This window comes from Sus scrofa, chromosome 3 (assembly GCF_054392235.1).
Source record: "Sus scrofa isolate SSC_HxYL_T2T_F1_AM1 chromosome 3, Sscrofa_HxYL_maternal_Yorkshire_Landrace_v2.0, whole genome shotgun sequence".
NCBI classification, from domain to species: Eukaryota; Metazoa; Chordata; class Mammalia; order Artiodactyla; family Suidae; genus Sus; species Sus scrofa.
In genome coordinates, this window is record NC_139385.1 from 64,288,147 (window position 1) to 64,311,327 (window position 23,181).

General features: G+C 45.8%; 1 protein-coding gene across 2 annotated transcripts in view; it reads right to left on the reverse strand.

Moving 5' to 3' along the window:
* The window catches only part of IL1R2 (interleukin 1 receptor type 2), a 39,018-nt gene that overhangs the window by 11,052 nt on the left and 4,785 nt on the right, over window positions 1-23,181 (reverse strand). For both annotated transcript variants that reach the window (XM_021085770.2, NM_001243363.2), the window contains 3 exon segments: window positions 8,296-8,423; window positions 7,218-7,473; window positions 1,204-1,384 (listed from right to left, as the gene is read on the reverse strand). In XM_021085770.2, coding sequence (XP_020941429.2) covers window positions 1,204-1,384; window positions 7,218-7,473; window positions 8,296-8,423 — 565 coding nt within the window.

Genomic DNA, 23,181 nt, shown 5'->3' on the forward strand with positions numbered 1-23,181 from the left:
CTAAAAAGAAAAATAAAGTTTCCCATATTAAATTGATATCCTATAGATAACATGTAGTTATAAAACCAGTCAACTGGTCAATCTATTTTTTGATTAAAGTGTTAATTTCTATCACTGTTTAAACAAATAATGGTACTTTTCAAAATCAGCCTATGGTCTGTATCAGGGGTTGGCACACTTCTCCTATAAAGGGCCAGGTAGTGAATATTTAAGGCCCACAGTCTACATAGCCTCTGTTCAATACTCAACTCTGCCTTTGCAACAGGAAAACAGAGAAAGAAATGGACATGCCCATTTCTTTCTCTGTTTTCCAGTTTATACCCACTGGAATTTGAGTTTTATATCATTTTTAACATATGACAAAACATTAGTCTTCTTTTCATTTATTTTAATTTATTTTAATAATTTCAATTATTTTAAAAAATGAAAGCTATTCTCAGCTGGCACACATACAAAAACATGTGGGAGTTCAATTCGGCCCTGGCTGTGGTTTGCCCATGCCTGGTCTAAGCAAAGGAGCTGATGACAACATTCATTCAGCCAGACAAGAGAGGAAATTGATTTCTATTGACTTTAACCTAAAGGCTGATTTTCATGTGCTTTTAAAAAATCCTATTAACATGTATACAAAGCTGTTAAATAATTTGTTCTAAACTTCTACAGACAAACAACAGAGTAAAAAGCTATTTTCTCCAGCTGTTATGTATTCTGCATTCATTTCACATTCTGTCTTCTCAAATCACTCTCTGAAGATATTTACCCAAGCCATATAAAGACTAATAGAATATGTATATTTTTTTTCTTTTCTTTTTAGAGCCGCATCTGCAGCATATGGAAGTTCCCAGGCTAAGAGTCAAGTCAGAGCTGCAGCTGTCAGCCTGCACCACAACCACAGCAACGCCAGATCCGAGCTGCATCTGTGACCTCCATCGCAGCTTGCAGCAATGCCAGATCTTTAACCCACTGAGTGAGGCCAGGGATTGAACCCACATCCTCACAGGTACTAGTCAATTTCTTAACCTGCAGAGCCATAAAGGGAACCCCAAATTAGTGGAATATATTAATAATGGCCCTTTTAAAAATCACTGGTTTAAAAAAATAGAAATATAAAAGTGAATGTGTTATCTTCAGAGTAGGTATTTTCTACCTTTCTTATGGTTAATCAACCCATTTTTGTTAAATCATAAATTTTTAAAAATGTACCTTGTACCACTGAATCTTCACATCTGTTTTATTATGGATGAATTCACTCAGATCAGGGCACACTAATAAGCCAGAGGTTGACATGGGTATAATCTGCGGGTATGACATGAGAGACAGGGAAGCTTCTGTCTTCTCGAAGACTCCAAGCTCCACAGACATTTCATCACAGTAAGAGGCATTTCTGAATTAAAAAGGGGAAAAAAGATAATGAATGGCCAGGCACAAGGAAAGTATAACTAAATGAGATTAAGAATAATTTCCCCAGAGTTCCTCTTGTGGCTCAGTGGAAACAAATCTGACTAGTATCCATGAGGATGCAGGTTCGATCCCAGGCCTTGCTCAGTGGGTTAAGGATCCAGGATTGTCGTGAGCTATGGTGTAGGTCACAGATGCGGGTTGGATCTGGGGTTGCTGTGGCTGTAGTGTAGGCCGGCAGCTGCAGCTCCAATTGGACCCCTAACCTGGGAATCTCCATATGCCATGGGTGAGGCCCTAAAAAAAAAAAAGGACAAAGAATAATTTCCCCAATTTCATATATTCTGCATTCTTCATTTTCCTCATTAGAATGAAATACTTCTGTCCCTGGTCCTTTTGAATCTTTGGAGCACAAAAAAAAAAAAAGTACCACATCATAACTGTCATATAGAAACGGTGATGTATTTGGTGTGTTTCCCAAAGGACCCTCCACAAGCCATCAAGGGCCACTAAGAGACCCCCACACCCTCTTCAAAGGGGCCTAGACCCCTCCAGATTCCACAGGTCCTTGAGCATAACCCCAACAAACTCCAACTTCCTAGTCCAGGGAACCTTATCCCGAGGGAGAGATTGTGTCCTAAAAAACACTGTTTCCATATAAAGAAAACTTCTTTATTTCTCCTAGAAATCATTTACCAACTGAAGTAATATTTCAGAAACTGCTGCAAACTTTGTATAAGATCTAGAAAAGATTTTTGCAATACTACATGGGAGAAATGAACTTGTTGTTCGATCCTTTTTTTCGGGGGGGGTTGATCTAACAATAATCTCAATGTCTTCATTCTCTCAAGACCCTGGAACCAGGGAAAAGGCAGAGGCAAAATGTCAACAGAAATTGAAGCACAGAGGAAATGGAGGGAAGGACAGAGGCTATTAAAACAATTTCTTGGAGTTCCTGTGTGGCTCAGCAGTTAATGAACCCGACTAATATCCATGAGGACGTGGGTTCGACCCCTGGCCTTGTTCAGTGGGTTAGGGATCCAGTGTTGCCATGAGCTGTGGCGTAGGTCGAAGACTCGGCTTAGATTCTGCATTGCTGTGGCTGTGCTGTAGGCTAGCAGCTGCAGCTCTGATTCCAGTCCTAGCCTGGGGACCTCCATTAGCCATGGGTGTGGCCCTAAAAAGACAAAAGACAAAAAAAAAGCTATTTCTTGAGGTATAAAACCACAAAGATATGATTATCTCAGTTAAGTTCCTGGCTACCTAAGAAACACGGGACATCAAAAGAGACAATGAGAATGTGTACATTATGGGGTTGGGGAGGGGGCAGGAAACCCAGAGAGCAAAACCTAAAACAATCTACAATACAATCCAAAGAAGGAAGAACAGAGAACGACACAGCAATCTGCACATCAGGCAGAGAGCCCTCATTAGATACCAAATGTGCCAGCCCCTTGATCTTGGACTTCCCAGCCTCCAGAATGAGAAAAATAAATGTCTATTGATTAAGAAAAAAAAAAGAACAAAATGTGAAAAATATAATATGTGAAAGAAATAAGTGATAAATGCTTACTACCTAAAAGCAAAAACAAATCAATGCAAATATGTGAGGCCACTATCTATGTTATAGGTCATATCTAGTTTAGATAAAGGAAAAAGATGAACCAATATTTTATGCACAAAGAAATGCAGGAGTTCCCGCTATGGTGCAGTGAGTTAAGAAGGACATTGGAAGCCCAGGAGGGCTGTGGGAAAAGCCATAAATTGGGCATCATTTCCATAAACCAAACTTTGTAGATGTATGGAGAGTTACAAAGCTGTTCATGTAACCGACCCAGTAATTCCCCTTGGGCAACACATTCCGTGGAAATAACCCAAAGAAAGACAGGACCGGGGGTGGGGAGCCATTTGTTCACCATTCATATTCTCCACATAGTGTGGCAGCCCCACAGCAAAGAGTTTGGGGGGCTGCTTGGTTCAGTGGCCTCTGCTTGCCCACCCTGATGGACAGAGTGGCTCTGTGGGTTCTAGGTTACAGAACTATAAACATCACAGGAGTTGGACAGTTTTAGGCCCTGGGACCATAAATGCCAAAGGAGATTCTGGCAACTGCTGGTGATTCTGACCTTATTAGAACCCAATCCTAGGCTGGAAGGGAGGTTTAGACAGCAGCCAGGGGAACTCTCCCACGAGCTAAGAAAGGTTAGCCCACATGGGGTTTCCACGGCCCTCAATCTCAGATCTCTTTCTTTTGACCAGAATAGAAAACAAAACAAGGTGTTAGGTACACATGTTTTAATCAAGTATAAGGGCAGACTTTTAAGACAAACATGACTCAGCTCACATCTCCCTGATTTTTGCATATTAGCACCTCAGCAGTAAACAAGTATGGCATTTGGGTAGAGAATGGGCATTTCCATGTGTATACTGACTACCTGCCAGGGTCTCCCTACTCTAGATGCTCTGTGATTTCAGAGTCCTGCCAACTGACCTCCTACCAAGGGCAGAACCGAGGCCCATATCAACTCATAAGACCGAGGTCCTACCGGATAGAAAATGAGGGCTGAGATCCACATCCCCATCACCCTGACTCCAAATCCCATCCTTTTTCTATTAAGTTTTCCTAGCAGTGTTCCTTTGGGGGGAGGGGGTTAAAATTTTTGACACTGAAAAGGAAAAAAAAAACTATGCATTTATCATTACTGTAAAATCAGATATCCACATTTCCAATACAGGCACCTGAGATTGCCAGCCTGCTTCCATTGCCAGGATTGAAAACACACACACACACACACACACACACACACACACACACACACACCCATTATTATCATCATCATCACCATCTAGGACTGGGATTGATATCATCTGAAATTCTCCAATTCACCATTCATTACTTTTTCTTTTCCTTTTTTGCCTTTTTTTAGGGCTTTGTGGACAGCATATGGGAGTTCCCAGGCTAGGGGTCGAATCGGAGTTACAGCTGCCAGCCTACACCCAGCAACACAGGATCTGAAACCTACACCACAGCTCACAGCAGCACAGGATCCCCGACTCACTGAGCAAGGCCGGGGATCGAACCGCCAACCTCATGGATCCTTGTCTATTCATTTCCACTGAGCCACAATGGGAACTCCCGACCAGTCATTTCTTTATATTAAGAATGTCACTTTCTTTGGTTCTCTTTCTAAATGTAAATACCTGTGGGTACTGTTTCTCCTTAAATGAGTTGATGAAATCTGGAAAGACTCTAAGGCTGGCTGGTAGAAAGAATGATTATAGCCTTGAGGTTAGGATAGAGGTCGCAGCTGGAGAGATAAGGTTAAGAACTCTATTCCACCATTGCGCCAACAGTCTGGCCTCCTCCTTTCTGAAGAACTAAGCCAGGAGAACTAAGCCAACTTTCTCCTTCAAAAAGCAAACGGTATGCCAAGGCCATTCAGTGGAGGAAAGGACAATCTCTTTAACAAAAGGTCTTAGGAAAAGTGGAGAGCCACATGCAAAAGATTGAACTTAGACTATTAACTTACCCATATATAAAATTTAACTCAAATGGATCAAGGACCTACACACAAGGGCCAAAACCATAAAAGCTCTTAGAAGAAAACCAGGAGAAAAATGTCTTAGCATTAAGATATGATTTCCTGGCAATGACATGAAAAGCACAAGCAACCAAACAAAAAAATAGATAAGTTAAACCTCATCAACAGTTAAAACTTTGGTCCATCAGAGGTTGTTAGCAGCAGAGTGAACAGGCACCCATGGGAGTGGGGAAAAAAATAATCACATATCTGGTAAGGGATTAACATCCAGAATATATAGGAAATTTCTACAACTCAAAAGCAAATAAATGACTTGATTTTAAAATGGGTCAAAAGACTTGAATAGACACTTCTTCAAAGAAGATGCACAACTGCTCCACAAAGCACATGCTCAACATCACTAATCATGAGGGAAATGCAAATCAAAACCACAGTGATGTACTATTTCCCTCCCATTAGGGTGGCTATTATCTCAGCCACACACACACCCCCAAAAAAAAACAGAAAATAATAAGTGTTGGTAAGGATGTTGAGAAATTTGAACCCTTGCTAGAGGGAATATAAAATGGTGCGACCACTATGAAAAACTATATAATGGTTCCCCAAAATTAAATATAGAATTACCATGTGATTCACCAATTCCATTTCTGGGTAGATACTCAAAAGAATTGAAATCAGGGACTCAAATTTTTGTACACTCACGTTCATAGCAGCATTATTCACAACAGCCAAAAGGCAGGGGCAGCCAACGTGTCCACTGAGAGATAAATGGGTAAATAAATGTGGTCTATTCGGTCGACACTTTTCAACAACATGCACTTGAACTGGTGGGTCCACTTATACAGGAATTTTTCTAATAGTAAATATTTCAGTGGCACACAATCCACATTAGTTGGATCCACCAATGCTAAACTGTGGATACTGAGGAACCATAGCTACTGAAGTCTGTCTATAAGTTATATGTGTGTTTTTGACTGTTAGGGGTTGGTGCCCCAGTCCCCATGTTGTTCAAGGGTCGACTGTACATATAATGGAATATTATTCAGCCTTAAAAAGGAAGGACGTGCTGACACCTGCTACAACATAGATGAACCTGAAAGATATCATGCCTAGTGAAATAAGCCAGTCACAAAAGGACACATTATATAGAATTGCACTCATATGATGTACTTGCAACAGTCAAGTTCATAGAGACAGAAGGCAGAACAGGGGTTGCCAGGAGCTGGAAGGGTGGGTGGGAATTGAAGAGCTGTTGTTCAGTGGGGGGCAGGGGTTCAGTTTGGGAAGATGAAAAGAGTTCTGGTGCTGGATGGGGGTGATGGTTGCACAACACTGTGAATATATATAACACTATGGAACTGCACTTCAAAAGGATGGAAATGGCAAATTTTATGTTATGTTGCTATTACCACAACTAAAGGGGAAAAGAGCAGCAGGACAAAGAGGAGGGGACCCCATGTCAGGACTGTGGGTTCCAGCCTCAGCTCCACACCCACCACCTGGGACCTTCATTAGTGAGCTGGGTTCCCCCACACATGCAACAAGCAGGTGGATCATCTTCTTCCTAACATCTCCCCAGGCCTCCAGTTCTGCTGTCTTGCACCTATTTATGGGTTCCTTGCGGATTCAGCAGTGAACAAAATAGACCATGGAGTTCCTGCTGTGTCTCAGCGAAGATGAAGGTTCAATCCCTGGCCTTGCTCAGTGGGTTAAGGATCTGGTGTTCCTGTGAGCTGTGGTGTAGGTTGCAGACACAGCTTGGCTCTGGCGTTTCCATGGCTGTGGTGTAGGCAGGCAGCTGCAGTTCCAATTCTATCCCTAGCCTTGGAACTTTCATATGCCAAGAGTGTGGCCCTAAAAAGAAAAAAAAGAAAAAAGAAAAAAAGAAACAGACCAAGTCCCCATCCTCCTGGAGTTTATGCCCTAACAAAGTAAACAAACCTTAAACATATAAACTCATGTATGTGTGTGTCAGGTGAAAAAAAAAAATAACAAAAGAGTAAGGAGAGAAAATGCAGGTGAATTTCTGGGAAAGCGGCCAGGGATGGCTTTTCCAAGGGGGTGACACCTGAGTAAAGACCTCAGTGAAGGGACAGTAGGAGCCTTGAGGACATCTGGGGGCACTCTTGGTAGGAGGTATTTCAGGAATAGTGAAGGAGCCGTCAGGTGGATTCCCACCTGTGCACTGGATCGTGAAGGCCAGGTGGTCATGGAAACACCCTGCAAGCATCCATTCTGCAGGCGCCCCTCCTCCCCCCTCATCCCCAAGGGGCTGACCTGACAGTGCAGATGTAGGTGCCGGAGTCCCCCTGCAAGGCTGGCACAATCCAGAGAGCACCGTCCTGGACCCACACTCGCGTCTTTTCTTCCCCTGGGATGGTCGTGGAATCATTTCTACGCCATGTCACATTGACACCGGCGCTGGCAGAGTCCCAGTATGGCACCTGGGGACACCTCATGGCCACAGGCTCCCCTTCTACCTTGAGCCTGGTTTGGGGATGCTTGCCACGAAAATGGCAGTTTCCTGCAGCCACTGAAGGACAGAAAACCCACAGTCAGGCTTTGGGTCCATCTGAAGAAGCCACAGACCCCAACAATGTGGCCTGGGGGCCACCTAGGGGCCCCAGGAATCCCTCCTCTACGAAGATCTCAAAAGTCCTGAATAACAGCTTAGGGCTGCCATGGATTCCAGTCTGTATTTTGCGGGAAAGGTTAGATCAGGTTCACATGGTGACAAAAAGTTTGGCCTAGTTTTGACTTGTGGATGTCTTATCGTTCAAAGTCAATCTTGACTGAGGTCAGAAAAAAAAAAAAAAAAAAGAGCTTAGTTCTGACGGGACATAACAGTTAAAATCCAAAGGTTCCTTTTATGAAGGGCAAAGGCACGGTCTCCTTGGTTTGCTCCTTGGGCAGGAATGTCCAATGCCCAAGGAAAGCTCACCAGCAGAGGACATGGGCAAGAGAAATTCTCCATCTCTTATGAGGCACCGATGTCCACACCTTGCTTTTTTTATTCCTTTCTGCGGCTGTACCCATAGCATATGGAAGTTCCTAAACTAGGGGAAGCATCGGAGCTGCGCTGCCAGCCTATGTCACAGCCATGGCAACCCCAGATCCAAGCTGCATCTGCAACCTACACCACAGCTACAGCAACGTTGGATCCTTAGCCCACTGAGCGAGGCCTGAGATGGAACTCATGTCCTCACTGACACTGTCAGGTCCTTAACCTGCTGAGGTACAACGGGACCTCCCCACACCTTGCTTTTTGATAACAGCAGAATCTCTCTTGTTAAGCAACTTCTTTCCCCAGAGAAGTTACAGGCAAGCCCTGTCCAGCTGAAGCAGTGACTATTACCTGTGTGTTCTTCAGGCTGAATGACGAAGGCAGAAACACCCACTGTCAACATGGACCAGATGGCCATTGCTCCCCAAAACTTCAGGAGGACACAGGAAGGGGAGACCTCAGGTCCAAGACCCCGTAGCCTAGAGGAGGAGACAGAAGAATGACCAGAAGCCACCAACACCCCAAAGAGAGAATTACTTGAAGATGATCCCAGCAGCAGATTCTGGACTTTACACCTGATGATGGAAAACTCTTTGCCTAGATTTCTTAACAAGAAAACTCAAAATAAATTTTTTATTGAAGTTTGGTTGACTTACTATGATTTGTGTTAGTTTCAGGTGTACAGCAAAGTGATTCAGTTATATATATATAAATATATATATATTCTTTTTCAGAGTCTTTTCCCTTATAGGTTATTATAAAATACTGAGTATAGTTCCCTGTGCCATATAGCAGGTTCATGCTGGTTATCTACTTTATATATAGTAGTGTGTATGTATTCATCCCAAACTCCTATTTTATCCCTTCCTCTATCTTTCCCCTTTGGTCGCCTTCAGCTTATTTTGTAAATAAGTTCATTTGTATCAATTTTTTAGAAGCCTTTATATATGAGCAATATCACATGATATTTGTCTTTCTCTGTCTGAACACCCCAAACTTTTTTTTGTCTTTTTGTCTTTTTAGGACCGCATCCACAGCATATGAAGGTTCCCATGCTAGGGGTCCAATCAGAGCTATAACCAGTGGCCTACACCACAGCCATAGCAATGCCAAATCCGAGTCGTGTCTGTGACCTACAACACAGCTCATGGCAACGCCAGATCCTCAACGCACTGGGCAAGGCCAAGGATTGAATCTGTGTCCTCAGGGATGCTAGTCAGATTTGTTTCTGCTGAGCCATGATGGGAACTCCCAGAACACCCAAAACTTTTGGATTTGCTCCTCTACATCAATTTCCACTTGGAATAAGAGTTCCATTTCCTAATGGTCTCTCCTGCAGTGTGTTTGGCACTCCCTGCCCTCAGCCTGAGATGCTCTTTCCTTGGCTACAGCCACTTCCAGGGTCTTGGGTCCAATATCAGTCTTTGGGAGGTCTTCCCTGGCCTTCCTATAAAATTACACCACCCTTTGGCCCCAGTGTTCCATATCTTCTTTCCAGTGCCACTGCTCCCTGGGGCATTCATCATCAACCACATCTCTTTCCTCCAGCACAGAAGCTCCCTATGTGCCATGGCTACTTTAATTTATTCACAGCTGTATCCTGAACTCCTGTATGTTGAGTGAAGGGATGAATGCATGACTCCCCAGAAGTCACAAGCTCCTCCTTGTTTCCTTGTCAGCGAAATTCTCCTACAGTCCTTATGGATAAACACTCATTTCACATAGTTCTAACATTACCTCCCAAACTGGGACAACCAACTCTTTTGCCTTAGAATATGATACTCATCCCAAAGGCATGTTGGGCCCCAAAGGCCATGTCCATGACAATGAACAAAGTTCACAACTCCTTCAACAAAATATGATGTTCAGCTATGTGTGAAGATAGTCTTTCCTCTGACACAGCTTCCAATGCAAAATAGCATGAACCTGACTTCAGGAATTTTGAAGGTAACTGTGTAAAAATTACAGTTTTAACAACATTGAGAATGCCCAGATAAACTCGAGTCATGGCACTGAAACCTTGTAGCTCTTATTGATTTTAATTTATTAGCTACTGCATTCTCTGTCTCAACTCTTCCTTTGACCTCTCCAACCAGCCATCATCACATTCACTCTGAATTTATTTCCTCCCGAAAAACAAGGGGTTCTGTGTACTCTCTGATCTAGGTGCATCTCAGAGGAAAAGGCAAAATAAGGGCCCCAAAGAGAATCACTTACAGAGTTTATGAAGCATCCCTCCCCACCACTCTCCTGAAGGCTGGAGCACCAGTTGCCTCTACATCTGCCCGTGGTCCCTCTCGTGCTGTATCATGGTGACCTACTGAATCACTAGCCACTGCCCCAACAATACAGCCAACCAATCAGCCCCAACTAAATGCCATGCGGCAATAGTCATGTGTTCTGGTTCCCAAGTCTATGGGTGACATGGCGGTTGGCTGACCTAGATTAGGCTGGGTTAGGCTTGGCTCCAGGTTCAGGTGGGATCCAAGTCAGCTCCATGGGTATCCCATGCTCCCGGGACCAGGGACTTCCTGGGAGGTGATGTTCTCAGGTGATGGCAAAACACAAACAAGGTGGCACAAGCACTGGAAGCCTTGCTCAGAACGAGCTCACCCTCGTCTGCCCACATTCCGTTGGCCAAAGAAAGACACATGGCCAAACCTGCCATCTGAAGGGTGGGGGAAATAACCCACCTATAGTGGGAGGAGCTGCAAAGTTACACCAGGAGGAGGGGCATCGAGTGGGAGCAATCATGGACACACCTGCGACTCGTCTGGCTACCACGGGTAGGGGTGGCCCCAAGGACAAGGGCCTGGTCTTATTCCCAGCCCTCGTGGACTGCACATTTCCCAGCCCAGAAAGATCAGGGAATATGGATGATTGGAAGTCTACCAGGGAGTCTGCAATGATGAGTGAATCCAGAAAAAATATCCTTACCACACGTCTGTCTCCTCCATTTCCTCGAAAAAGTTTGACTTGGTCCCAGTTCCCGGCACAGATACCGTCCTAAATGGCTCCTGGTAAACCCAGATGGCTCTTAACTGGCCAGGGCAGCACCAACAGAGGAAGTGACCCTTGCACTCTAGAAATCACCCCCATTCGTCTGCCCCTGGGGCTGTCTCTCCTAAGCTCTTCCTGCTTCCACGGGGCCCTATCCTTCATGTATTTCTGAAATACAAACATTTCCCATGACTTTACCTCCAACCCTACCCAAGGATCACTGGGCCACTTGCTTTGTGTAAAGCTCACTCCAATACTGCCCATGTTTCTTTGTCTTTTTGGACAGGGATTAGCTTATCACATCCCTGGCTGTACTGGTCACAGCCAGATTCACTAGTTCTCTAGAGAGGAAAGAAATAGGAGTTAAACACACCACATGCAATCAAGAACCCACATCCAATAAAACAAATGAATTCCAAGATGTGGATACACGGAGCAGTGTAACAGTGACGGCTGCTGTGCTAAATACTGAGCACCTGTTCTATCTCTTACCCTTATGATGTGACTCTCATGCTAATTGAGAGATAGTACAATAGAGGAGATTTAAGAAGTGCAGTAGCTTAGCCAGTATCTTCTGGCTATTACACAGGGGCTGAAGTTTAAACCCAGGACTAGTGATTCCAAAGCCCTTATTCTTCGAAATTATAGTTTCTGTGACAGATGAGAATTTCCTCCTTTGACATCTGTGTTACCTGCTGCCCCCATAACAGAGCCCCTGCTTCTTAACTCGGCACGTCATTATCCCACACAAAGACTATGTTTCCCAGCCTCCCTTTCAACTAGCTGTGGCCATGTGACAAAATTTGGGCTGATGAAATATTAGTGGAAACGTTTGCTCCTCCTGGGAAGTCAGCTTAAAAGTCTCCTCAGTCTAGAAGATGTGGAATGTGTATACAATGGAATATTATTCAGCCATAAAAAAGAACAAAATAAGCATTCGCAGCAACAACATGGATGCAACTAGAGATTATCACACTAAATGAAGTAAGTCAGAAAGAGAAAGACAAATACCACATGATATCACTTATATATGGAATCTAAAATGTGGCATATGGGAGTTCCCATCATGACTCAGTGTTTAAGGAACCCAACTAGCATCCATGAGGATGCAGGTTCGATGCTTGGCCTTGCTCAGTGAGTTAAGGATCCAGCGTTGCCATGAACAGTGGCATAGATTGCAGACATGGCTCAGATCTCACATCACCATGGCTGTGGTGTAAGCCAGTAGCTACAGCTCCAATTCGATCCCTGGCCTGGGAACTTCCCTATGCCATGGGTGTGGCCCTAAAAAGATAAAAAAAAAAAAGATAAATAAAATAAAATGTGGCGCAAATGAACCTATCTACAAAATAGAAGCAGACTCACAGACATAGAGAACAGACCTGTGGTTGCCAGGGGAGAGGGGGACGGAGTGGGACGGGGAGTTTGGGGTTATAGAGGCAAACTGTGACATTTAGAATGGATAGATAATAAGGTCCTGCTGTACACAGAGGGAACTTATCCAATCTCATGGGAAGATAGTATAAGAAAGGGAATGTATGTATGTATGTATATATACATATATGACTAGGTAACTCTGCTGTACAGCAGAAATTGGCACAACACTATAAATCAACTATAATAAAATAAGGTCTCCTCAAAAACATAAATGTCTCTACCTCAAAGTCTGCCTGCTTCTGGTTCAGGGCAGATACAGTGGCTAGACTGAACCACGTGCAGACCACATAAAAGCAGTGGAGCAGCTAGTGGAGCCTGAGTCCTGAGGGCTTCGTGGAGCTGCCTCCTTTCAGGCTTCCTACCATCCTCAGCCCAAATCCCTGATCTCAGTACCTTTCCTTTCCAGAGTGTGTGAGCAGGACCCCAGAGGATGGGGCCCTGCCAGGTTGTGTTGCACATTGGGTTCTAACCGGTCCCCTTTCTGAGACTCAACTCTTTCAAATAAACTGTGCTGATTGATGCTAAGAGGTCACCTCCACTCTCCTCCCATGAAAGCAGCCCCCAAGGGTCAGGATCAGCCTCAAATCATGTGAAGGTTTGTAATGTTTAAAATCACTTTGACAACAAGCATCAAGCTGCGTCCACAGAGCCATGGAGCTGGGAGGGTCTCAGGGAAATCTAGTCCCACCCCTTTCATTTCAGGAGATGAAGGTGAGCTGGACACTAACCCTCTTCTCAAAATCATACATCTGCCCAGGATGAGATATAGAGCTGATTCAACAAGAACCGTATTCCAGTGGAACTAAATCCTACTCTATAGTTCTCCTCCAGGACTGGCCCCTCCCCGTCCACCCCGACCCCCACCTGGAACCCCTAAACCCTGACCTGAGCCCATTAGCTTTGCCTGGGCTCCCTAACACCCCACCTGGACCCTTAGCCACATCTGGGCCCCCTACTCCCAATCTGCACCCATCAGCCCTGCCTGGACCCTCAGCCAAGATGGTTGTCTGTTCCTCTCTGTGGACTTTGGCATGAAAACTGCTTTTCTGTGACCTCTCCAGGAAGTGGCTTCAGACAATTAAACCACAAACGCATAGTAGTGATCATTTTCAATAATCAAAACCTCAGAAGAAGGCTAGGACTGGAGTTGCCCTAGTGTGGGAAACCGTAGGTCTTTGGCAGACCCAGAGGAAAAAGAATTCATTCTGCAGAGGTTTGCAGCAAAACGTTATTTTCCTGCCCTACTTTCTTCAAATGTGTTTTTAAATTACAGGCAATTTGACATTTCTGCTTGAATCTGAGATGAACTTCTTACTGGAAAAAAAGAAATTTTAAAGGCAGCTGGTTCCAAGTATTTGAGTTCCAATTCTAGCTTTGTTTTTTCTTCTGTCCAATAACCCAGTTTCACCCAAGAACACAGAGGAATAGGATGCAAAGCAGGGCCAGGCACGAGAAAAGGACCAAAAATGTGTGAAAAGTTAAAGAAAACAAAAAGAATGCAGTAAGGTGGAAATTGCTGATGGACCAGCTGGAGCCAAGGGTGCCAGGGCAGGGGGTGCGGGAGGGCTGAGCAGCAACCCCCCCCCACCCCCTGCAGCCCTTTCTAAGGACCAGGTGACCGTACCAGCCTATGACCCTCAGTCTATCTCCTGCTCAGGGCAGCACATGGAGCCTAAGGGTGGTAGATGTTTCTTTCACCTTTTCTTTTAATTTTGGAAAATTCCAAGAGACTAAAAAGTTGCAGGAATAGTATAACACCAGTATGTGTTATACCATCTAGATTCACCAGTTTTTAACATTTTATTTATTCTCATTCTGTGTGTGTGTGTGTGTATGTATAGAAAGTTGCAGATATCATCAAACTTCACCTGTAAGTATTTCAGAATGCATTTGTTAGCATATTGAGGATAAATAGGAAAGTAAATGATAGCTCTAGAGATAAATCTTCAGGCATTGAAAGGGAGTAAAAATGTTATGTTATAGTACATTTGAGTATCACTCTTCATTCACCCAGAAGATAAAACTTTTCTTTGTTTCTCTCTTCACCTCATTCCTGGAATGTTTGTTTTGTTGTTGTTCTTGTTGTTGTTGTTGTTTTTCATCTTTTTTTTTTTTTGTCTTTTGCCTTTTTAGGGCTACACTCATGACATATGGAGGTTCCCAGGCTAGGGGTCGAATCAGAGTTACAGCTGCCAGCCTACGCCACAGTCACAGCAACAAAGGATCCAAGTCACATCTGTGACCTACACCACAGCTCACAGCAACACCAGATCCCTAACCCACTGAACAAGGCCAGGGATCAAACCCTTGTCCTCATGGATGTCAGTTGAGTTCGCTAACCGCTGAGACACGACAGGAACTCCCCATTCCCGGAATGTTTTAGGCAACTGTCCATCTCTGAGTCAGGTGGCACAGTCATCCAAAACCCAAAAACAAGGTGACAGATCTTGACTATGAATGAAGACAAATAGCTCTTGGCTTTATGCATCTAACTTAGTCACATCCAGTTTGCAAAACAGACTCCTAAAAATCTCAACGTATTGTTTCAGGCATGTGGCATAAAACCTCCTGCAACCTATGGGGAAATAAATGTTACATCAAAATTAAGCTTGGATCCTGCTGTGTAGCACTGGGAACTATGTCTAGTCATTTATGATGGGGCATGATAATGAGAGAAAATAGGATGTGTACATGTATGTGTAACTGGGTCACCATGCTGTACAGTAGAAACAAAAATTGTATTGGGGTAAATAATTTTAAAAATTAAATTAAATTTTTAAAAAATTAAACTTGGAAATTTTTCTTAAAGTGCAAAGCTGAAGCAAAATAAAGTGTTTTGCATTCGTGTTCAGCATTGGAGGGGTAGGAAAGATCCCTTAGCTTCAGATGCATGGAAATACAGGACCAGGTTTGGGGCAGCTTTGGTTGAAAAATGTCCTGGCTCAAAGCAGAACCCTTGATAGGTATCCACAAACTGTCTTTGTTGTATAGAAAAGAGAGAAGCTAGTGCTTCCCTCCCCCCGCAAAAAAAATTAAGGGAATTCAGAGCAGCACGGTGGAACTGTTCTGTGTGGCTGCATCATAATCACAACACCTCCTTGTCCTTGACCCTGGTGGGGTCCAGGGGGCAGATGCACTTACTGGAGCCTATGGCACAGGAAGACCCATCTTTGGCAGAACCAGGTATTGGGCCACGTTGGGCTGAATCTCAAGGGGGAGAATCCAGTAAGGCTAAGACCTGGATCCACCAAGCTCTTACACTGGCTCTTCTATTTTACTTTCTGCCAATAAGTATCTTTCTCTCTAAACACCCCCAGTCCCTGTGAAACCATTTGAACCTGACACGCTTCTGCCAGAGGAACTATTAGCCAAGAGATACAGCAAATCACCCCCCCCCCACCATCTTCCTACTCCATCAAACCCTCCTTTTACTCGCTGCATCTACAGTAAGCCCTGGTCGTTCAGAGCCCCCCCAAGGCCTGGACCATCAAGCAAAGACATTTCCTTCACCTCTTCCTGCATCAGCCCCTCCCATAGTGGACCCCCAAGAAGACTACTCCTCTAGCTCAGAACAGTTGTCATCCTCCTCCAAAATGACAGGCATAGAAGCTCTCCATGAGAAACCCTGGGCACCCACAGCACGAATCCACAAGCTTCAAACTCTCCCAGCCTGATATTATGTAAGAGGGATTCACTGCTCTGCCCAACTCTAGAAGGCAACACTCGGGAGTCAGGTCGAGCAGGTCATCCCCATTATAAACCTGAACCAATGGAGATAGACTTAGACACATTCAGTTCCCCAAAGCCACAGAGCCAATGGAGTGATGCAGTGGGATGTAAATCTGTGTCTACACAATCCTCAGTCCTGGGACTGGTTCTCCGCTCTGTAGAAGCATCAGCCACCAGAGTGAGAGGGGGTTTCAAAAGCCATGGTGCTTAGCAGCCCACCCAACCAGTCTTCCCAAACCAGCATCCTCCATAGATGGCCACCCTTGCCCTGCAAAAGACTGATACATCCAGTCTTGGGAGGTCCTCGTGAGCAGAAACTTCTGTCATTTCAGAATGTAGATGTGCCTTCCCCTAAACTCCATGCATTGGCCAGAGTCCACCCTGGGGGCAGCTCAGAAGTCTTTCTGCATCTTCCACCAGTCCTGAGGGTCAGGAGTCTACACAGCAGAGCACTGTGGGGAACACACGGACTTGGGGTCTGGCAGAGCCAGTGTCAATCCTGCCTTCTTCCAGGGCCAGCGGGATGGTTTGGTGCCTTGGTGAGGCTCAGTCTGCTAGTCTTCACAGTGGCCACAGCCTGGCACGCATCACAGGAGGGCATAGGGTATATAAAGAGATCGGCACAGTGCCAGTCCAGAGAAAGCCCTCCATAATCAGTGACTCTGGTCAGCATCTCTGGAAGTAGACCCAGAATCTCAGGAAGTTATTTGCTCAAGAGCACACACTGGCAGACCTGAGTGGGAATTCAGAGCTGCCCTGTCTGCTGTGTGCCTCACTCCTGCTAAAGGTCTGTCACAGCCCCAGAACATTCAGGTATCAGCATCAGTAGCTTAGCTCACCCCAGGTTCTATATTAGAGAAATGCACCACTCTACCTAGAGGAGTCATGGAGCCTGTGTGCAGAGCCAGAGTACAGAATTGTGTTTAACATGCATACACACACACACACACACACACACACACAAACTTCCTCTCTCTCTCTCTCTCTCTCTCTCTCTCTCTCTCTCTCTCTCAAGGCCTATTATGGAATTCTAATGCTTTCATTTGATGTCCTAGTGGAAGTTTTTAAGCACACAGAACAGGAGATGGAAGTTGGATTCTTGTCATCACACAACTATTAACCTGCTATTTACCCAATCTGGGTGGTGGTTTCTTCACCTCTAAAATAAAGGGTTGGGCTGCCAAGAACCCCCAAGCCTCTCCCAGGAATAAAACCCTAGAATCAAAGTCAGTCTTGATTTGAGTTGAGGCTTCAGTCCTGGGCACACATTCAGTTTCTTAAGCACCAAGTCAGGGGCTTCATCTGAGAACCCCTGAACCGGGTCAATTCACTCATTTAAGGTCCCCTAGCCAGCAAATGGCAAGGGCTGGACTCAAGACTCCTGAGTTTCCCTGGGTGCTGGCATGTCAGCTCTGTGGGCTACTCACTAGGGAATGTTCACTAGAATGTTAACCAGTCCCCGGACCCCTGTGCCAGCAGGAGGCTGGTTATGCCCAGGTGCATACCCTTCAAACAGAAAGCTGCTTTCTACCCCTTGTCATCTGACAATAGTAAACACTGCAGATATCTGAATTATCAGTTATCCAGAAAACCCACCCATCTGAAACATAATGCAGTTAAAAGACCAGGCCAAAACGATCTGAACAGCTGAAAGATAGCCAATAGGATGCTGGTACCTGAGCATGTACATTTTACTCGCAGAAGAAATGTGAAGCCCTCTTTCAGAACCTTCTTGTTTATTCATACACATGTGGCTATTGTTTCTCAGGGTGGCAGGTTGTATTGTAAAGACAAACACAACACTATCCCATCCCAAGGGGTCTTCTCTGATGTGACCACAACACTTGGCCTCTCATCCAAAGGTGGAATCCAGCTTGTCCAGGATCCCTTGAATGTGGGCCAACCAGGGACTTCAATCTAACTAACAGAATGGTGCTGGGTGAACGGTGAGAAGTCAGAAAAGGCCACTCAGGGGGGTTCCTGCTGTGTTTCAGCTGAAATGAATCTGACTAGGATCCATGAGGATGTGGGTTTGATCCCCAGCCCCGCTCGGTAGGTTAAGGATCTGGCATTGCCATGAGCTGTGGCGTAGGCTACAGATGTGGCTTGGATCCTGATTTGCTGAGGCTGTGGTACAGGCCAGCAGCTGCAGCTCTGATTTGACCCCTAGCCTGGGAACATCCATATGATGCAGGTGTGGCCCTAAAAAGCAAAAAGCAAAAGAGAAAGAGAGAAAGATAGAGAGAAAGAAAGAAAGAAAGAGAGAGAGAGAGAGAGAGAGAGAGAGAAAGAAAGAAAGAAAGAAGGAAAGAAAGAAAGAAAGAAAGAAAGAAAGAAAGAAAGAAAGAAAGAAAGAAAGAAAGAAAGAAAGAAAGAAAGAAAGAAAGAAAGAAAGAAAGAAAGAAAGAAAGGAAAGAGGGAGGGAGGGGGGAGGGAGAAGAAGGGAGGTAGGGAGGAAGGAAGCGCCTTGCAGCTCCTACCTGGCTTTCTTGGGACGCCTGCTCTGAGGGAAGTCAGCCACTTCGTAAACTGTCCCACAGCCCTAAAACCAGCTTGGAGGGAGGTCACAGGTCAGGGGTCAGGTCGACCATCCCAGCTATGCCCAGCCTCCCAGGACTGCCCTCAGCCATGTAGGTAAAGCCTCTTAGGCTCCACAGATGCGTCCACTCACCAGCTGAGAACCAGTGACTGACAATCACAATCGAACCACGTGGAGCGGGAGAACCATCTATTTGAGCTCCTCTCAAATTCATGACCCAGAGAGCATTGGAGCCACAATAAAGTGTTTGTCTTAACTCGGTTCTGGGGCAGCTTGTTATGTAGCAATAGGTCACCAGGATGCTCGGCCAGAAGCAGGGTAGAGGTAGCAAATCAGAAAGCGAGGAGGGAGGGGGCTGATGGAGGAACACGCTCCCCGCCCCAAGAAGTGGTAGCCAATTTCCCAATAACAGGAGCGAGAAAAAAAACTACTAAGACAGATGTAAGCACCAGAGCATATAGTAGTCAGAGGCCTTTAAGAGCAGACACAAAAGTCCCCTCCACCTCTCTGTGCCCTCCTGAGAGTATCCAGATGTTATAGCACAAAACACATGATGTCCACAATGATGTCCATAAGTCTGTCTCACAGGAGCCTCTTTCTCCAGGACGGAACAGTCCATAACACATTTGATGAGGATAACAAGCTAATTACCTTCCAATGTATTTCCCTTCTAGATACCTCCGAGTCCTCAGCCACCACGGCCTCCCCGGAAAGGGGAAGAGCAGAGGCCACCTCAGAAAGGGGGGAGGAAGAGGCTGTGACACAGGGGATGGATAAGTAGGAAAGTGGCTGCTGCCCCCACTTCCTGGTTCGAAACCTGACTGCCAAGAGGGCAGACAAGAGCAGGGAACTGAGAGTTGAGGGGCTTTGGCTCTGCGTTCAGATGGGGTCCTTAGAGGAATCCCAACCACCGTGGGAAAAAGAGGAGCCCGACAGATGGGGACACTGGGGAAGGAAGGGGATGATGGCCAGGTGGTTTTGGTACAGGGATGCTAGGGTCCATTCCTGGCTAGCCTCACTTCTTTGCTGATGGGGATGAGATCCAGGTCTCCCCTCGCTTCCCATGGACAATGGGGGTAAACTGAGATCTGAGCAGCTATGGGGCTGCTCTGATGAAGGACAAGGTGAGCTAGAGACTGCAGGACACTCAGTCCATAAGGAGCAGTGTGGTCAACAGTGAGGAAACATGTGCTGACCAATTGGTAAATAACGCCCTACTTGAGCCCTGCTCTCTCCATCTCCTGCATCCCCTGGTGCTCCCCTGAGATCCTTGTGGTCCAGCAACATAGGGCAACATCTGTTCTGACGGGTCAGGGCTCCTGCCCGGCTGGTTGGTAAATATTCCGAGTATCCCCTGCACAGGTGGCCGGTCTGAGTCAGAGGAGAAACAAGGCCATGGCCAAGATGCAGGGGACAATGGAGCCAGCAAGGGGCACAGTGGGACCCCATAACCACTTCATTGGCTCTGACTCCCCTGAAAGACCCTACTCGGGTTTCCCAGCAGTAGACTCAACAGGACCCTGAGTGACCAGCCAGGTCCAGAAACATCTCCATGGAAGCCAGTGGAGGACACCCACCTCACTCCCCAAGGCCAGCCAGTGGACCAGCCACCATCCCTATCACAACCTGGGGACACTGCTTCCCTAGATCTCAGACTCCTTCCTGGCCAGAAGTAGTTGGCGAGGTCAGAAATTCTAAAAGATCCAGTATCTACCCAAAAGAGACCGAATAAATCCAAGATAGGCAGAGTGTGACCAGCCTGGATGGGGACAGATGCACTGACCAGTTAAACTCCCCTTTCTGATAAAAAGGGGCATTGGGAGCCACATGAGAGTCTTATCAGAGAAGCTATTAAAGGCACATTTTTGTGACATTGGTTGGCAGTGAGTCCAAATTCTCACCACGACATCTATATTTTAGAAAAAAATCTTTCCACAACTGTCAAAACGGATGAGGTTTTCTTTTCATACGTTGAAAGATCATTTTTCACCCTCTGGAAAATACACCCACCTAGAATGTCTTGTCCTAAAAGGGTCACAGAAGGCACAGTTTCCCCCAGCCCTGGGTCCAGCATGGCCATGAGAGCAGATGACAATCAAGCCAAAAAAAAAAAAGAAAGAAAAAAAAAAGAAAGAAACCCAACCACAATAGGAAACCCAAGCGATTTTTATCTACACGGGGTGGGGAAATTCCTGGGCACAAGAAACCCCAGACTGACTGGGTTTTCCACAGATCCAGAAAGTTCCACCCAGAAATGCTCTGCTCTCCTCTGAGGCTGGGGGAGTGTTCCCCTTCCCCACATGCCCCTCCAGCTTCCCGCAGGCTGCCAGGCAGCCAGCTGGACCTCTGGCTTGACAACTGCCACCTGAAGTTGGACATCTGCATTCAGACAAGCGGGTACCATCTGGAGGCTGCTCTGGGCGGCGGCACAAAAGACTTCATTCTCTGCACCCGTGAAGTCAGGCATGGCCATGTCACGGGTTCGAGCAGGAAGGACGAGATCACCCCCGGGTGTTTCATTTCTGGTGCCTCCACACTCCTGCCTCCATGGCCCTGAGCCCTTGTTTAAGGATGTCCATGTGCGACAGTAAGGCCACCTGATAGGAGGCTGAGGTTTCCTTCCACCCATGCAGCCACTCTCTTGTTTCTGAACCTTGTCTCTGTGTCTCCTCTGGTTCAACAGGAGAAACATCGATTTGCATCTGTGTCAAAACAATCTGAGGCCGACAGGTTGTCTGCAAAAGTTCTCTTTTGAAAATAGCCTCAAGTGGCTGTGAAGGGCCATCACAGTCTGACACAGCTGCCCCGTGACAATGACGTGGGCTGCGCAGGAAACAAGCGGGCATCAGATTAAGCTACTGAGCTGTTTCCAGTTATGTTGCAGTATTACGGCAGACACAGCAAGCAAAGAGAAGAATTGGGACATGGTATTTGTTTTCATTGTATCCGTTGCAAAGTAGCAAAGGACCACAAACTCAGTGACTTGAAACCAGGCCCCATTTTTAGCTCACAGGCAGCTTGTCTGATCTCAGTCTCTTGCTTGGATGGAAGCCACTGAGGGTCTCACAGGCAGACATTAAAGCTCGGGGGCCACCATCTTTTCCTGCCCCAGGACACAACAGGACATTCCGTTCCCTCAGGGCCTGTGGGACACCTCAGCTACTTCACATCTCTCTGACCTCTGGACTCTGACCTCTATACCTTTTTTTCCTTTTTTTTTTTTTTTTTTTTTTAAGGGCCACACTCTGGCATATGGAGGTTCCCAGGGTAGGGGTGGAATCAGAGTTATAGCCACCAGCCTACACCAGAGCAACAGCAACACCAGATCCGAGCCATGTCTGTGAACTGCAACACAGCTCATGGCAACACCGGATCCTTAACCCACTGAGCAAGGTCAGGGATGGAACCTACATCCTCATGGATGTTAGTTGGGTTCTCTAACCACTGAGCCACGACAGGAACTCCACAGACCTTTTTTAAAGAGCCCAGCTGTTTTGGCCACCCAAGATGGTCTTCCGTTTGATTATCTTCAAGTCAGCTGACTAAGGGACGTAAAATACAGATGCAAAATTCCCTAAGGTAACTTAGTCATGGGGATGCCATCCCATCATGTTCACATAACCCACCCTCATGCAAGGGGAGGGGTCATACAAGGCATGACCAGTGGGCGACGGGGGTTGTGGGGGTGCATCTTAGAACTCTGCCAACCACAGTTGAGAAAACATTCTGATGAATATGAGCTCTAGAAAGTTTAGGACACATCCAAAGCCATACATTGACTTCTTCCTCACTCCCGAGAAAACCTCATCCCAAATATTCTAAAGCCTTCCTGCTCAAACCCACAGACAAGCATCAAGCGCATCACTTGTGAGAAATGCAAAATTGTCGGCCCCAACCCAGACCTAAGGAATCAGAATGAGCTGCATTTTAACCAAACTTCCAGGTGATTTAGAAAGCCTTGATCTTTAGGACTGGCTTACCCTCAAATAAAGCATTCAGATACCCACATAGATTAAGAGCAGAGAGAGTATTATGTTCCTGTGCCTGATCACCCTTGGTGATCATCTTGATGTGGTTTCTGAAATTCTGGGGTCAGAACCTCATAATCTGATGACGATGATGACAATGAGGATGAGGAAGACATTGAGGATGGTGGTGACTCTGAGGATAGTGATAATGATGATACTGAGGATGGAGATGGTCCTGACGATGGAGATAGTACGGAGGATGGAGAAGATACTGAGGATGGAGATGATAGCTAACACTTGCTGAACATCCACTATATGCCAGGTGCTGGGCAAAGTCTTGACATGTACAATTTCTTTGATTTTAGATACTATTATTTTCCTTTTAGAGATGAAGACATTGAGACTTACAGAAGTTAAATAACTCATCCAAGGAAATACAAATAGAAGTGGCGGGGGGTCAGGATTCAGCACTCATCCCTTTAACTTTGGGACGATGTAAACAGACTGTCACAAGTTGACAAAGCTAAGTATGGGAATCACAAACTGGGGGTCACAGCCCTGTTC